The sequence below is a fragment of the Zingiber officinale genome, chromosome 6B, assembly GCF_018446385.1.
Source record: "Zingiber officinale cultivar Zhangliang chromosome 6B, Zo_v1.1, whole genome shotgun sequence".
In the NCBI taxonomy this organism is placed as follows: Eukaryota; Viridiplantae; Streptophyta; class Magnoliopsida; order Zingiberales; family Zingiberaceae; genus Zingiber; species Zingiber officinale.
Window position 1 is genome coordinate 134,522,256 of NC_055996.1, and position 16,866 is coordinate 134,539,121.

Consider the following 16,866-nt stretch of genomic DNA (forward strand, 5'->3'; position numbering starts at 1 on the left):
TTATGTAAATTTTATATATTATAAATTTATATTAGTTATTAACTTAAATAATTAATATTTAAAATATTTGTTATATTACTAAGATTATAAATATATTAAAATTTATAATATTGATAATTTCATAACAAACGCATAATTAAACATTTAAAATTTTAAAATACATAACATATAGTCCATCATACAATTTAAAGATGTCACAAACACTAAAGTAAACATACATTTAAATAACTATAATAACATTGTAATACTAAACAAATCAATATTTAATATTATGGAAAATCACCTCCTAATAAACTACCGAAATAATCATAAAATTTATCGGAACCATTTAAAGGATCTTTAACAAATTAATATGTATGTTGAATAATAAATTATAAGATAGGAAAATAGAATATTCTAAAGAATATTCCTTTTAGTGTAGAAATTTATGTGCATTGATTGGAGTTGGAAAAATTTTTGGTGCTCAAATGACACCAAATTGATGTTGAAAGTGTACCAAAATAGGTTTTATGGTTGGAGATGATCTGAGCGCTGAACGCTATCAATAGAGCATCTACAATCCACAATGCATTGTAGTTATAGCACCCATCACCTTGTAAAAAAAAGCATAGTACTCACATCACTTTATAATAATATATCCTTTTCATTTATATTTCTTTTAATATTAATATTTATTATTTATGAATTTCATATTCCATTCAAGCATCTTAAAATTATATCATATTAAATAAATATATTTAGTAAATAAAATAGATGTTTATAAGAAAACGAAATTATAAAGTTATAAAAACAAAATTATAACTGAGCAGCTAAAATTATAAAGTTAGAAAAATAAAATTTATTTAAAATTATCATATAATTTTAATATGAGTATTAATAATTTGATAAAATTTGTAGATTTTGAGAAGATGAATATTTTTACGAGTTGTTTGTAGAATTTAAAAAATTTATAAAAAATGTCCTATTATTTTTATCTATTTTGGATAGAAAATAAGATTCTAGGAGCTTAAAAAAATAAATGGAGAGAATATTAGATAGTATAATTGAAAAATATAGTGAATTGAAATGAAAAAATATATATACATTGATGAGTAAAAGAGTGATTTGAAAAATAATGCTTTGAATAGTAAAAGAGTGTTATAATATCCCATAACAACTACATTGCATGTGCTCTAATACATTTTTTTTTTCCATTCACGATGGTTGATCAAAGTTAACGAGTCATCTTTTACCTCGTGTAAAATATTTTTATTATAAAATAGTCTCTCCTTTTTTTTTTTTTTTATATTAAAAATGTATTTAAAAATTCTTTTATCCTAAAATAATTTTATTTCTAAATTATTATATCAATTTTAGGAGCCCAATTTTAGTTAAAACTATTACAATATAAAATATGTTTGATTAAAAATGATTCAAATAATTTTAAGCAGATATTTGCCATCTATTAAACGCTACTTAAATATTAATTATAATTATTTTAATCAAATTAAAAATTATTATTATTATTATTATTATTATTATTATTATAATTATATTTTGGACTGAAATTACTTTAAATAAAAAATATTATTTTATATTAACATTATCCTCTAACTTTACAACTGAAACATTTCAATCGAAGATGCGAAGGATCGAGACATTCCATCGATCAAGCGCTAGAGAGAACATAAAACTATTTTGTCTTTTTTCCCAATTGATTTTAAAAAGCCAAAATATTAAGAAAACTTTGCTAAATTCTTTTAATTATTATTTTTTAAAATTTTGTCAGACACAAGATCTATCGTATCGCGTTTGTTAATCTCTTGTCGCATTCTTACGACAGGTGGATTGGCACCCCAATAATTTATCATTTTTTAAAATATATTTTTCTATTTTATGAGATGAATTAGTTAATTATATTTCTTGGTATTTATGTTTTTCTATAGTGACTTATTTTAGGCCGGGGCGGGCCGATCTGGGCCGGTACTGGGCGGTCTTGGTTTTTTTTTATTTCTAGCCCTAGAAATTCTGTTCAATCCGGTGTACGGTAGAAATCCACGTCATCACTTCTTCGCTCCGCCAGTTTGTTTCGTCGATTTGACTCGATGGGGATGAGGATCACAATCTGAGTACCGACGATCGCCGTCGACGCCTGATGCGCTCCGTTCCTTCTCGCGTCACCGCGGGTCTCATCGCCGCCTTCCTCTCCGCCTGCCCCTTCCCTTCTCCTCCTAACCTCCTCTTCTTCGCTGCCGCAGCCGCCGCGCTCTCGGTTCTCCACCTGTCCAAAGCCCGCGCACGCCCGCTTACTCCCCTCTGCTCCCGACGCGAAGTGTCTCTAACGGTGGCGATGAGATCCACCGTCTCGCCTCCGCCGTCGCTTACCTTCTCCTCTCCCGAATCTCTCTCCGATTGGATCCGCCCTCATCTCCCCTTCGACCCTGTCGGCTCCTGGGGCGCGGTTCCTGGATCTAAATCCCTCGTCAATCTATGGATCGAGGTCAACCGCGGAGAGACTTCGCTCCTCCTCCTTCCCGATTCCGAGGGTGACCCGAGCGGCGAGAAAGAAGGAACCTCTACCATCCTCCGAGTCGTCAACGTGGCCATCGTCAGGATCCGTAATTCTCGCGGCGAAGTCCTTGTCGAATCGCACCAAATCCTCTCCGACGGCACGGTGCGCCACCGATACCGGCCCCTTTCCGAGAAGATGATGCCTGGGGAGGCAGTCGAGGAGGCTGCCGTCCGTGCGGTCCGCGAGGAATTGGGGAAAGACGCAGTGAGGATTATTCCCGGCTCGTATCGGATGAGGATGGAAGACAGGGCTTCCGCCTCGTATCCGGGCCTCCCGGGGCGCTACATCTTGCATACCGTCGATGCCGATGTGGAAGGACTGCCGGAGGTGGGGGAGTTCTCGACGGAAGAGAATGGGGAGGGTGTCGAGGCAGCCGAGAAGGGGGTTTTTGTCAGGAAGCATTTCTGGAAGTGGATCGCCGATGATGGCGGCATGCAGCAATCCTGGGAGTGATGACGGAACCCTAAAGGTGAGTTTTTTTTGCTTATCTACCATAGTTAACTTGTTCCACATTCATGATTTGTGAGCGTACAAATTTCTTTGTCTTTTTGGCTGATGCTATCAATTGGAAGGAAAAAAACGTCGATACATTAGAGAAAGAGTAGCAAATTGCAACTGCAATTGCAATTGTGACATAGCACATATAATTCTGCAATCATGAATTTGTTGAAGTATCAGTAATGATTGTTCTCCATATCTTGGTATAGCCATCATAATCCTGAATTCTTTTTGCTATCCAATTTCTTTTCTTTTATCTATTGGATCCAATTTCCATTACTACAATGCTTACGAGTATAGATCATCTCTTGCAAGCCTCGGCGTCGGTACCAGCACCAGCGGCCGCGCCTTCTTCATCACGATCCCAAACTTCTCCTCCATGTCCGTCGCCGCCGCCTCCTTTCCTATTCCCTCCGGCGTCTGCCACTCGAACGAGTGCACCAGCGTCGCCACCATGTACGACGCCATCCTCTCCGCCATCGCCACCCCCGCGCATATCCTCCGCCCCGACCCGAACGGGAGGTACCTGAAGTCGTTGCCGCTGAAGTCCCAGCCCCGCTTCCCCGCCTCGCCTCCGTTCTCGAACCTCTCCGGCCGGAACTCCAGCGGGTCCTCCCATACCTCCGGGTCCCGGTGGATGGCCCACACATTGACGAACACTCTCGCGCCGGCGGGGACGGAGTAGCCGCCGACGACGCAAGTGGCGCTCGGGCAGTGGGGGACCATCAGAGGCAGGGCCGGGTGCAGGCGGAGCGTCTCTTTGATGACGGCGGCGAGGTAGGGGAGATGACCGATGTGGGACTCTTCGACTACGGCGTCGCGGCCCACCACCGCGTCCACCTCCGCTTGGGCTCGCCGGAGGATCTCGGGCTTATGCAGCATCTCTGCCATGGCCCATTCTACCGTGTTGGATGTGGTCTCTGTTCCGCCTACCACCATGTCCTGCCAAATTATAAGATTTCACAGAAACGAAAGAAACTCGAAATCAAATTCAGTGGTCGCTGTAAACTAGAAGTAATCTTTTTTGTTACCATGAGCAGAGCTTTGACGTTAGTCATGGTGAAGGGCGTATTCCCGTCGCAGCCTTCCTTCTCCAGCCTCAGCATGAACTCCAAGAAGTCTTTTCCTTCGCCTACACCGCCGCCTTCCTTCTTTCTTCTCATCTCGATGATATCTTCGAAGATGCGGTCGAATCGGCGCAGGAACACGCCCATACGGCGCTGGATCCCCTGCAGATCCATCCACGCCACCGCCGGGAAGAAGTCCGACACGTCGGGCTGCCCGAGTAGCTCGGTGATCTCCGCCACCACCTCCCGGAACTCCTTCCCCACCGCGCTCCTCATCTTCTCATCGGCGCCCTCCAGCGTGGCGCCCCACAGCGTCCCCGTCACCGTGTTCAACGTCGCCAGGAACATCTCCGCGCCGACGTCCACCGCGGTCCCCGCCTGCGCCCTGATGTTTGCCGCCGCCGCGCGCATCTCCCGGCGCCGCAGCGCGTAGACGGCGTCGAGCCCCGCGGTGCAAAGCATCTCGCGGACGCTCACGCGGCGCAGCATCCGCCACTTGGGACCGTTGGGGTTCCACACGATGTTGGCGTCGCCGCCGTAGGAGATGATGCGGGCGGAGGCGGGGACGTCGCGGTTGGCGAAGGCGGCGTCGTGGTCGCGGAGGACCTCCCTGGCGAGGGCGGGTGAGGAGACTACGACGCCGAGCTTGGCGCCTAGGCGGAGGCTGAAGATGGGGCCGTGGGTGCGAGCGAGACGGCCGAAGTGCGCGTGGAGGTCAGACTGGAGGAAGGGGAGGCTACCAAGGAGTGGGAGGCCGCGTGGGCCGGGGGGCAGAGGAGGACCATTGCATCGGCGTCGCCGGGCAAAAGCAGCGTGGGTGAGGGCGGCGAGGAGGAAGGCGAAGGCGTAGAAGAGGAAGGCCATTGCCTCGGATTGATTGGCGAGCAGCGTTATTTAACGGCGTCCTCGGGAATAAGGAAGAAGTTGGTATCTTTGAAGTTGGCGAGTTACTCAAGATGCTGAATTTGTCGTTCACACAAGAATTCCTTCATCTACTGACGTTAAGGCTGCCCAATCAGATTTGTGAATACATAAAATATTATACTATATGTTGATAATTATTAAGAATCTCAAATACATATTTAAAAAATATATATAAAATAATAGGATCCATAAACAAATAAAATTACGTAGCATAAATTTATGTGTCTATCTTTAAATATATTTAATTTTTTTTTTTTTTTTTACATATCATTGCTCTAAATAAAAGGTTGATCATGATTTTGGTATGGACTAAATAAAGATTGATCATTATATCTAAGTGATTACTAAGTGTTTATGTATAAGAAGAGCGTTAGTAATCAGACTAGAAAAAAAAAATTTGGTGTTGGTCCTTTCATAATTAAGTCAGTGATCAATTTTAGGAAATGAATAGTAAAAAGAATAGCAGCGATGAGTGTGTAAAATTATATAGCATTGTATCTCTGTATCTATAAATGGAGACCTCTTGTTATAGTGTTATGTTGTCTCTATATACGGATATCAAAGTATTTCTAAAAAGGACATACCATAAAAAGGTTCTAACACCTTTTTCAAAATAGACCCGTAATCTCCGCGATTGACAGGATGGAAGCTTCGAATGTACAGTTTGCATATAAAACATTCTCTGTCCTTCATGGCATAAAATGATAAAAAGAAATATGAGATCGTTGAGCCGTGGGGCCCTTAATAGGCTCACGTAGCAAGCCAATCTGAGCGCTTAATATAGTCCAAGCGACCATCGCTCGCAAATGCCACTAGGTTGGCTTTGGTAAATGCAATCGACGACTTGGCCTTCGCTCAGGTGGACCAAGCGTCCAGTATATCTCATCGGATCATATGTCCAATCCACTAAAGTACTCGGTTGAGCTAGTTAATAGTTCTTATCATATGTCCTATTAACTAGAGTACTCAGTCGAACTAGTTAATACTCAACTTCAATCAACACACTGTATCATTCATGATTTGTGAGCATACAATTTCTTTTTGTCTTTTTGTTGAAGGTTATCGATTGAAAAAGAAAACGTCGATACATCAGAGAAAGAGTAGCAAATGATTGTTGAATGAAGTATCAGTAATGATTGTTGTGAATTGAAACCTTATTCTAGAAATAGAAAGATCGTCCATATCTTGGTATAGCCTTTGATGTGGCGATAAGAGCCTATCTAGCACGCGTCAATTGCTACGGTCAATTGCTACGGTGTAGGTTAAAGTTATGGTGGTCAACACTAGGGCTTATGCGAGGTTTAACTGCATTCGGAGGGGAAGTGGTTCATCGACCGATCGAAGGTTCCCTTGTCCGATCAGCCATCTGAGTAAGTGAGTACAGTTAACCCCGTTAGTAGGAAAACAAGATAAGAGGGTCGAGAGCCCGAGCGAGCGGGGTACCCTTCCAGATCGTAGAAGGGCGTTAGCATTATATATACAATGAATCTATAAAATAATAGGAGAGGAAACAACGGATAATTAATAAAGAAAGAAGAAAATCAAATAAAACACTCTATCTATCATTAGATGGGAAGAAGACAAGACAAAAATATCCTCTGTCGGTAATCAATAACATTAAATAGGAGAATATAGAAGGTCGCTTGAAAAGGTATAAAAAGAGGATGCTAGGTATGATGAAAGGAATGAAAAAACTTTATCCTGAGTACTTACTATTTTCCTCTTTTATTTCTATTTCTGACTTGAGCATCGGAGGACCAACGCCAGACCCCTTTCTTGGTTTTGGTTTGTTTTGCAGAGAACGAGGTCTTCATCCAGTCAGCGAAACTGCCAGCTCTCCAGCTATCCAGCTTCGCGCTCTTGAACAGGATCATTTTGGTGTCATCTGTGGGAATGTAGCCTACATTCGAGTAAGAAGATGGAAGACAATGGATAACTCACCACAGTGACGTTGACACGAGAGGATCTCAATGCATTAATACAGGCTCAAGTGGCAAAGAAATTGGAACAACAACAACAACAGGCTATGGCCGAACGAAGAGTACAGGAGCCTACAGCTTCCGCGGAAGGTTGCTGGGCTGAACGAGAAGACCGAACGGAACATCTTTCAAATCGGGACCCGAATGGAAAGAGGTTGATCGACACCTATGGGGAAGAACCCCACGCACCAGTCCCCCTGCGTCGACCGTCGTTCTGGACCCCGGCAGAAGAGAGGGCCCGCGATGACAGAGATCGGGGATCATCCTCTGATGAGGCACCCGTTCGAAACATAGGAAAAAGGAAGCCCAGGGAGGATGACTCACCCAAACAGGTCAATCAATAATTTTCAGAAGGGATTCTAAATGACCCTCTGTCGAAGCACTACACTCCATTGACGATCGGAGAGTATAATGGGACGACAGACCTCAATAACCACTTGGCTAAATTTGACAACGCGGCCACGCTACACCAATACAGGGGCGGGGTAAAATGCCAAGTTTTCCTTACCACGTTGTCTCGATCAGTGCAACGCTGGTTCAAGCGTTTGCCGAACGGCTCGATACATAACTTCAAAGACTTCCGAGCGACCTTCCTACATCATTTTGCTAGCAGTCGTCACCACCGGAAGACTAGCGTGAATCTATTCTCACTGAAGCAAGGACCGCGAGAGGCCTTAAGAGCATATATCTAACGCTTCAATCAAGTGGTGATGGACATCCTGGCAGTCTCCTTGGACGTATTGGTAAATGATTTCACTCGGGGGTTTGCTGAAGGAGAATTCTTTTGGTCACTCATTCGGAAGTCGCCAAAGGACTTTGGCCATCTACAGAAAAGGGTCAATGAATACATCAATGTAGAAGAAGTCCAGGCGGCCAGGACAAAAGAAGTACCCGCCGAACCAGTGGCGACGTCCGAGTGGCGTCAACCGAGCATCCATCAGCCTCCTAAATGGCCCCGATCGAGAGGAACTTGATCACAACACGAGCCTCGAACGCATGTCGTGCAGCACATCGAGTCCGGACGCCCAAAAACCTCTAGGGGCAAAATATAGGCACCGATGTTTTACTCCTTCCATCAGTTGGCGACTCATAATACTTGGGACTGTTACATGGCTAGTAGACCGACCCCGAGAAGGCAGTATCGTCAAACACCATCGCCTGATAGGAGATATAGGTGTCGACCAGCTGGGCGAAGGGAAGGTGAAAGGAAAGAGGTTGAACCACGTCGCAATCTGTCTCAACAACAAAGCAATCCAAGTCCTATTCGAGAGCAGGCCGAACGAAGACAATCCCCAACTCGGGAGGAAGAAAATAGGAGCAACGCCGCTCAAGGTCAAAGTCAAGGCGGTCAACACCAGGGCTTAAGCGAGGCTCAGCTGCATCCAAAGGGGATGCGGTTCATCGGTCGATTGGAGGTTCCCTTGTTTAATTGGTCATCTGAGTAAGCGAGTACAGTTAACCTGGTCGATAGGAAAACAAGATAAGCGGGTCGGGAGCCTGAACCGAGCAGGGCACCCCGTCCGGCTCGGAGAAGGGCGTTAATGATAGGAGAAAGGAGAAAACCAAATAAAACACTTCTCTATCGGTAATCAATAATGATGTGGATATAGGTTAAGGGCAAAGAAGAAATTAGGAGGAGGAGGGAGGGCATTTTGGTCAATTGCTAACTAGGGCTTTTGAGGGGAGCATTGTAGAGGAACAACGGGGAGGCTGCTGCTGCCAACAGGAACAGGCGGAGGGCAGCTTCCTCTCTTGTCGCCACCCTCGAGCGATGGCCGCCGACAACAACCACCTCGTTCCTCTTCCTTCTCCTCCTCGCCGCTAGCCACAACCTTCCTTCTCCTCCTCGCGACGCCGGCCACAACCGTCCTTTTCCTTCTCCTCCTCACGACGTCGACCACAACCTTCCTCTTCTTTCTCCTTGCGACGCCGACATGCTGTCGTGACGCTGCACACGACGTCAACAACCTTCCCTCTCCCTCTCTTCTGCGACCACACTATAAGAAAAAAGCTAATAGACAACGCTTTAAAAGCGTTGTCTATGTGGCTAAAAAAATGTTGTTAAAAGCACTGTTGTTAAAAGTCTGTTCAAAGACAACGCTTTAAAAGCGTTGTCATTTGTAGCAAAGATAACGCATTTTCAACGCTTTAAAAGCGTTATCATTTTTTACAAAGACAACGTATAAAAAATGTTGTCTTTGTTAAAGACAATACATAAAAAGCGTTGTCTTTGTTAAATACAACGCATAAAAAGCGTTATCTTTTTTAGCAAAGACAACAGTTTCATAATGCATAAAAAAGCATTGTTTTTTTAGTAAAAGATAAGAAGTTTAAACTATTGTCTTTTAATACCAAAGGCAAATAAAAGATAAATGAAAATAAATATATTTCAATCAACAACATATTATTAAATAAACAACTAAGATCAATATAGAAATTATCATCCTTACACTTTTATAACAAACATAATTACTTGCATACAAAGAATTTTAATTAGTAGACACTCAACCTACTCCTATTGATTACATCTTATTGCATGAACATAAAGAATCTTGATAGATGCTACTTATCCTCTTGACTTGAATGTTCTTTACTCATTGACTTTAATCATCTTCTCGTTTAAATCCCAAAGTCTTCTTAATAGTTCTTCGTCGAAGTACTTTCCAGTCACACCCTTGAGGTTTGGATGCAGTGCCACATAGCATGTAGTTGCTGCTCCTATAATCATCTATATCCGAGCTGTTTAGCTGGAGTTTCTGAATACCTCCATTCACCATTCAAAATATCTGAAAAAACACTGCATGTAAAATTTCCAAAATCTCAACAGAGTAAACTGACTGGGATAACTAGTAAATTTTCAAAAAAGTTAAGAAATTGATGCATCAGAACAGAGTTAACTAGAATAAAACTATCAACTAAACATAAAAGTAAATATAGGGAAAGTAAATACCTTACAGATGACATGTAAGATTTTTTCTGTAGTCCACATGACAAGGTCTAACTGGGATAACTAGTATCTATTCTATGTAGTTGTTTATAGATTCACAATGTTGAGATATAGACTAAGTCAAAATTCTGTCACCCAAAACTAACTCCAGCAATGATGCAAATCCATTCCGTGGGAAAAGAAAAGAATATATGAACAAAAATGAAATATGAAATAGGAGAAAAAATAAGATTTAAAATATAAACCAATTCAGTATGCTTACACAACTTATAGAAAAATAAAAGAACTAACAGATTCAAGATAACAAGAATTTGAGCAGACTGAATTCTTAAAAGAATTATTACAAATGAGATAATCATCCAATGACAAACTATATATGCATGTCGACAATTTGCAAGGGAAAGTAGGAAACTCACTTGTTCGTAGTCTGGATTTTTGATCCAATCTAACCTAGAGCATGGAAAGTAAAAACACATCAAGTAAACATCTAGTGAAACAAAAACTAGAGCATGTAACAAAACTTAAACTAATTGCATTCAAATAAAGAACAAACATCATGGGAACATAAATCACTAAACTAGCCAACATTACATGGAATTAAACTAAAGAAATTGTATCAACTACAACCTATATAATGGAAGAGACATTTAATCAAACACTTGATGGGCATGAGTCAATGAAGTCATAATGTGTGCAAATTGAAACATAGGAGGTTAAATTAATACAAGCACTTAACATTCACATAAAACATTACTCAACATGAAAGACAACATGAAGTAAAACATAGAACGAAACCTAAAGCATGAAATGAAATCTAAAGCAAGAACGACTCGTGCTCGCCGTTTCCGGTGAACTTGTTCTTGAAGGTGTTGGCGCAGCGGGGCAGGCAAGAGGGGAGGGGTGAATTACATAAAAATTAAAGATACCCTCCTCAATTTTTTCAACTCTAAATAATAACAACAACAATAAGAAGAAAATAAAATAAAGAAAAGCAAGAAGACTCAGCGAGTTGACTTGGTTACAACCAAGAAGGTTGTTAATCCAAGACGGTTGAAAAAGTGCATTAAGAAAGTCTCCTTCTCTGAAGGCGGAGAAGCCTTTTACACAGACAGTTGCTTAGAAGTTGAATACAGATTTGATTTAAGAGATGATTGAAGCTTCTGGACTAAGGCTATATTTATAACCTTGGTCGGGGAGCCCCGAAGGGTTCCGGGCGCCCTGGGGGGATAAAAATTTATCCCCTACGCACGTATCGCGGTTTGACCATGATCTGGATTAAATTTGGGTTCGGGCACCCAGACCCATAAAGTCAACTTCAATTGACTTTTTCGTCTGGGACCTCTGCTTCGGTTCAGCTCGCCTCTGTCCGAGTCTTCTGCTCCGGCTCCGCTCGCTTGGGTGATTTCGGCCATCCGAAATAGGACTCACCCGAACCCAACTTCTAACATTCTCCTCGAGCATGCTTCCGTCCCGACTTCTCATCCCTTGAACGTCGCGCACGTTCTTCTCATCCACCGATGTACTCTTCCGCAGCTTTTTCGTCCTTCGGACGTACTGAGCCTGTCGACTCCCTTCCCGTGTCGTCCTTCTCGCTAGCTGCGTCTTCCGCTCGACTTCCTGCACTCCTAAGCTCCTGCACACTTAGACACAGGGATCAAATAACAAGCAGGATCTAACCTAACTTGGTTGATCACATCAAAACTCCCACGGGGTCTAGCAATCTTCCCCTTTTTGATGTGCATCAACCCAAGTTCAAGTTAGGGTAAACATAGCAGACAAGTAGTAACATTTTAAGCATAAAGATTGCAATAACAAATTTGCAACACTAAGTAAAAAAAATTTGTGTTGTGTTAAAAAAAATTAACTCCACCTAAACTGTACCTCTCTCCCCCTTTAATCACATCAAAAAAATGGGATAATAATTATCAAGCAAAAATTTTCAAGTTTAAAAATAATTTTCTTAAGTAAATACTCAAGTTTTAAAAGAAACCATTTTCAAAATAATTTCTAAGTTAAGGAAAAAAATCAAGAGTTTTTTTTGAAATTTTTGCAAACATAAGTATTTTCGAGAAGTGAATTAAGTTTTTGCAAAAAATGTTCTAAGTAAAATTTCTAACTTAGGCCATTTTTAGACAAAATATTTTTGAGAATTAGAAAAATAATTTAACCAAGAAAATTTTCTAAGTAAACGAAAAAAAATTCTAACTTAGGCAAAATTTAGAGGGGAAAAAATTTAAAAATATTTTAAAGCAGAATTTACTTTCAATGCTTTATCAGTAAGTTAATTAAACATTTTCTTTCAATATTTCGACTTTCAAGCAGTGACGAGGCACTAGACCTTCTTGGTTATTGGAGCAACAACCATTTTCTTAGACAAAACCTTATAAAGAAATTAATTGTTTAATTTTTCTTGCTGAAAGCGCTAACTTAGAAAAAAATTAATCTAGAAAGGATTTTGGAACCCAGTATAGGTTCCTTCCTACCGGATTAATCAAAAACTTAGGGGGTACATAACTTTTAGGAACTTTTCTAAGTTGTCCTTGATGTTTTCTAATATACCAATTCAATTTTCCATAGGTTCTAAGTTTTGATTTTGGAAATTTATTTAAGCATGTATGATCATTTTTCAATTTTTCAATTTCAATTTTTAATTTTTCATTTTCTAATTTTAAATTATCGTACATTTCTAGAGGACATGCTTTTGCTAATTTTAACTTTAACTCACTATTTTCCTTTTCTAATTTAACTAAATCTTTAGTGAGTACTTTAATAAATTGAAAAGACTGCTTGGGAGTTAGATTACGTATCTTACTTACCTCTATTTCTGATGCTCCCCTTCATAGCAGCTTTCTTCTTCTGATGATCCTCCCGCTTCATCTATGCTCATCTCCGAGCTGGATTCTTCAAAAAGATGGTTGACCATCAGTACTAATACTAAGAAGTCTTCGACTTTTAATTCCGAGGATGATGATTCATCCCATGTAGCCTTCAGACTCTTGCGTTTAGAGGACGTCGGTCTTTTGTACTTTTCCTTTTCGTTGTTCTTTTTCTTCATCTTCGTGCAGTCATCCTTGATGTGCCCTTCTTCATTGCAATTGTAGCAACGGTCCGTCCTTTTGTTGCGTTGATGCTTTTTCGACTGCGATCTAAATTTATTTAACTTTCTTACCAATAGCGTCGCTTTAGTTCCGTTGATTGACGCTTCTGAGTTGATATCGTCCATCTCGGCTTGTAGGGCAATATTGTGTTGGTCGCTACTCAGAATATCACTCTAGTTCCCCTGTGTTGGTGCGGGAAGCATCCGACGATCGAACCTGAGTTTTGATAATGGCAAAGGATTCAAAGTTTAGGTGTGTTGTGATCTAACGTGCTTGACTAAGTGTTTCAGAAAAGTCGTAACTGTGGTTAGACAGGTGAAAACCCTAGGGGGTGGTAACCCTAGGTCATAGGGGGTGGTAACCCTATGCGGAAAGTCTTGGTGGGTTGAGTGCTTCAGGCAAAAGTCCTAGGGGGTAACCCTAGGTGGAAAGTCCTGGTGTCGCGAACCAGGTGAAAGACTGGACCAGCCGGGAAGCGGAAGTCCAGTAGAAAGTCCGGAAGCATCGAGCATCGAGCAAAAGTCCAGTCAATCTGGAGGATCACAATGACATTAGGTAAATCTCCTGAGTGGAGTAGGTGAGGACGTGTTCCCCGTAGAGGGAACAGTAGGCGTCGGGTCGACCTAGGGTTTCCGGTTGGAAATCCGAAGTCAGACCCGGATAGTCCGGAGACTGTCATTATATTCTGTTATCATATTTACTGTTGTTTTGTGCTAACTTTGTTTTGCAGGGTATGTGTTTGGGACTAACACTTATGCAGGACCAAAGGAGCACAAGTTAACATCGGATGAACAGTGTCTGAGGCGCCTCCATGGAGCTTGGAGGTGCCTCGGGTGCGAGCCAGGAAAAGCAAGCGCAGTAGACTGGAGGCGCCTTGAATGAAGCTCAAGGCGCCTTGGACCGAAGGCTGAAGGTGCCTTGGAGAGGCTGAAGGCGCCTTGAACCAGATAGAGTTCGATCAGGTCTGTGCTGATCCACGCGTGCGACTCGGCAGCATGGAGGCGCCTTGAACACCCTTTATAAGAGGGTTTCGACCAGCAGCTCAGGATAACTCACTCCAAGCAATCCTTCTGCAACTAGCTGCTAACGACACGATCCCGAAGTGCTACGACGACCCCCCGACGACCCGGAGCTCCGAATCTTCAGTTATTCATATTGTTGTCGGTATAATTTAATTATTTCTTATTGATTATTGTACTTCACTTGTAATTCTATTCGAGCTATTAGTTGTTGGCCACGGTAAGCGATCAAGGATCGTGGGCCTTCGAGTAGGAGTCGATCTAGGCTCCGAACGAAGTAAATTCCCCTGTGTCTTTGTGTTTGTTTCTTATCTATTCCGCTGCGTGTTTTAACTCCGATAGTTTTACGAATCGAACGAAATAGCCACGAGCGCTATTCACCCCTCCTCTAGCGCTTCTCGATCCAACAATTGGTATCAGAGCGGGGCCGTTTTAAATCGGTGTAACCACCATTCAAAATAATTTTTTCGTGGTATTTTTAGAGTTTTCGGAGTCAATTAGAATTTAGCTTTATAGTTATATTCTAATTCTTTTCTCGAATCGGTTTTTGCTTGAAGATGGTGCAACACCACTCGAGTCCGTTTTCTTTTAAATACTTCCCGCACTACTAATCCAGGACCAAGTCCTGGAATTTTTTGTTGTTTATTTTTTTTTCTTAGTTGATCTAAAATGGCCCAACAAGAGAGTTATAGCACTGTTCGTCCCCCGCTCTTCACCGGAGAGGACTTTGGTTATTGGAAGGGCAGAATGGAGAACTTCCTGAAGATCCAGTTCGAGACGTGGATGATCGTCAAGACTGGTTTGGATATGCCAACGGATAAAGATGGAAATCCTACACCCTATGAGGATTGGGAACCTGCATTAATCAAGAAGGTGGAGGCAAATGTCAGAGCAACGTGTACCCTCCAGTACGGACTAACAAAGGAGGAACTAAACCGCGTAGGTCCATTCTCAAGTGCCAAGGAGCTATGGGAGAAGCTGATCGAGATTCACGAAGGGACCTCCGATACCAAGGTAAGTAAAAGAGATCTTTTACTTAATAAATTATATAATCTGAAAATACAGGAAGGTGAGACGGCAAGTTCAGTGCATGCAAGAATTCAAGACATCCTCAATTCTCTCCACGGAATCGGGCAAAAGATAGAGAATCAAGACGTCATAAGGTACGCACTAAACTCATTTCCGAGGAGCACATTGTGGGCATCAATGGTAGATGCCTACAAAGTCTCCAAGGATTTATCTTCAATAAAGTTAGATGAATTATTCTGTGAGTTTGAATTACATGAGCAGACTAATGCACAGCCAACCGAGAAGGGGGTTGCTTTGGTTGCAGGTACCAGTCGAATGCGCGAACCGAGATCACGATGAAGAACTGAACCAGAGTCAGAAGAAGAACCCGACTCAGATGATGAAGATGAAGAACTAACAACCGAGCTCATGAATCTTGTGAAGAGACTCTACAAGAAGAAGAAAGGCTTCAACAAGAAGGACCTAAAAAAGGCAGTCCAATCCAAGGAGACCCAACCAAGTTCTAAGGTAAAGTTCGAAGTGATCTGCTATGGGTGCAACCAGAAGGGGCACATCAAGGTCAATTTCCCTAATCAAAAGGATGCGAAGAAGCAAAGAAAGAAGAAGGCCTTAAAAGCGACATGGGACGAATCTTCCTCAGAAGACGACGACGACGAACTCGATCAAATGAGTTTACTTGCGCTGATGGCCCGGGACCAGATCGACGAATCCGAGAGCGAGATCGAGTCGGAGGCCGAGTCCAAGTGAAGCCATGGATCCGTATCCATTTCCGAAGGGCCCGATCCCTCTGAACATAAAGAATTGGATCAATGGATGTTAGATAGTGGATGCTCCAGACACATGACTGGAGATAAACTAAAGTTCACAAAGCTCAAATTAAAGAATTTAGGGTCTGTTGCATTCGGTAACGACGACAAACTTAAGGTAATCGGAAGAGGTAACATCGAACTTAGTTCCGATTTTATTATTCGAAAAGTTCTATTAGTTGAAAACTTTAATTTTAATCTTCAAGTATAAGCCAATGATGTGATAGTGGATATTTAGTTACCTTTGACAAATCTAGTTGTTTAGTTAAAAATATTGAAAACCCGAAAATCACACTTAAAGGGCATAGGAAAAATAACATGTACTCAATTAATCTACCCACTTCCTCAATAAAGTGTTTTCTAACACAAGAAGAGAAAACTGAGTTGTGGCACAGAAGATTGGGTCACACTCACACTAGACTCATTTCAAAAATGAGTCAAAATGGTCTAGTTAAAGGTTTGCCCAAATTAAAATTTATTGAAAACTCAATCTGTAATACTTGTCAACAAGGAAAACAAACCAAGTCAACCCACAAATCAACTAATCTAGAAAGAACTAACTCCTTACTTGAGCTCCTTCACCTTGACCTATTTGATTCACATGGAGCTAAGTCACTAAGCAAGAATCAGTATTGTCTAGTTATAATTGATGACTACTCTAGGTTCTCCTGGGTAAAATTTCTAAAAACAAAAGATGAAACCTTTGAAGAATTTAGTAATTTTTGCAAGTTAATAGAAAATGAAAAAGATACTAAAATTAAAAGAATAAGAAGTGATCATGGGGGGGGGGGGATTTGAAAATGATAGGTTTACCAATTCTGTAAAATAAATGGATACCAACATGAATTTTCATGTCCTAGAACCCCCCAACAAAACGGTCTAGTGGAACGTAAAAATCGAACCCTACAAGAAGCTGCTAGAACCATGCTAAATGAATATAACTTAAAT

General features: G+C 41.5%; 2 protein-coding genes and 1 long non-coding RNA gene across 3 annotated transcripts; 1 reads left to right on the forward strand and 2 right to left on the reverse strand.

The window, feature by feature from the left end:
- Positions 1–2,134: 2,134 nt before the first annotated feature.
- On the forward strand, positions 2,135–3,004 carry LOC121991573. The gene has a single exon (XM_042545562.1). It carries the CDS (start codon positions 2,135–2,137, stop codon positions 3,002–3,004), a length of 870 nt encoding a protein of 289 aa, XP_042401496.1.
- A 246-nt stretch (positions 3,005–3,250) lies between these two features.
- Positions 3,251–4,980, reverse strand: LOC121991575 (flavonoid 3'-monooxygenase CYP75B137-like). Its single transcript, XM_042545563.1, has 2 exons — positions 4,081–4,980; positions 3,251–3,991 (listed from the first exon to the last, which is right to left on the reverse strand). Exons 1-2 carry the CDS (start codon positions 4,978–4,980, stop codon positions 3,338–3,340), a joined length of 1,554 nt encoding a protein of 517 aa, XP_042401497.1. The 3' UTR covers positions 3,251–3,337.
- Positions 4,981–9,734: 4,754 nt separating this feature from the next.
- On the reverse strand, positions 9,735–10,553 carry LOC121989667. Its single transcript, XR_006114294.1, has 2 exons — positions 10,383–10,553; positions 9,735–9,805 (listed from the first exon to the last, which is right to left on the reverse strand). It is a non-coding gene; the product is annotated as an uncharacterized LOC121989667 (long non-coding RNA).
- Between the last annotated feature and the right edge of the window lie 6,313 nt (positions 10,554–16,866).

Coding starts and splice junctions, on each gene's coding strand:
- LOC121991575 (XM_042545563.1), bottom strand. CDS start 4,980: ATGGCCTTCCTCTTCTACGCCTTCGCCTTCCTCCTCGCCGCCCTCACC. Junction 3,992..4,080: donor ACGTCAAAGCTCTGCTCATG/GTAACAAAAAAG, acceptor ATAATTTGGCAG/GACATGGTGGTAGGCGGAAC.
- LOC121991573 (XM_042545562.1), top strand. CDS start 2,135: ATGCGCTCCGTTCCTTCTCGCGTCACCGCGGGTCTCATCGCCGCCTTC.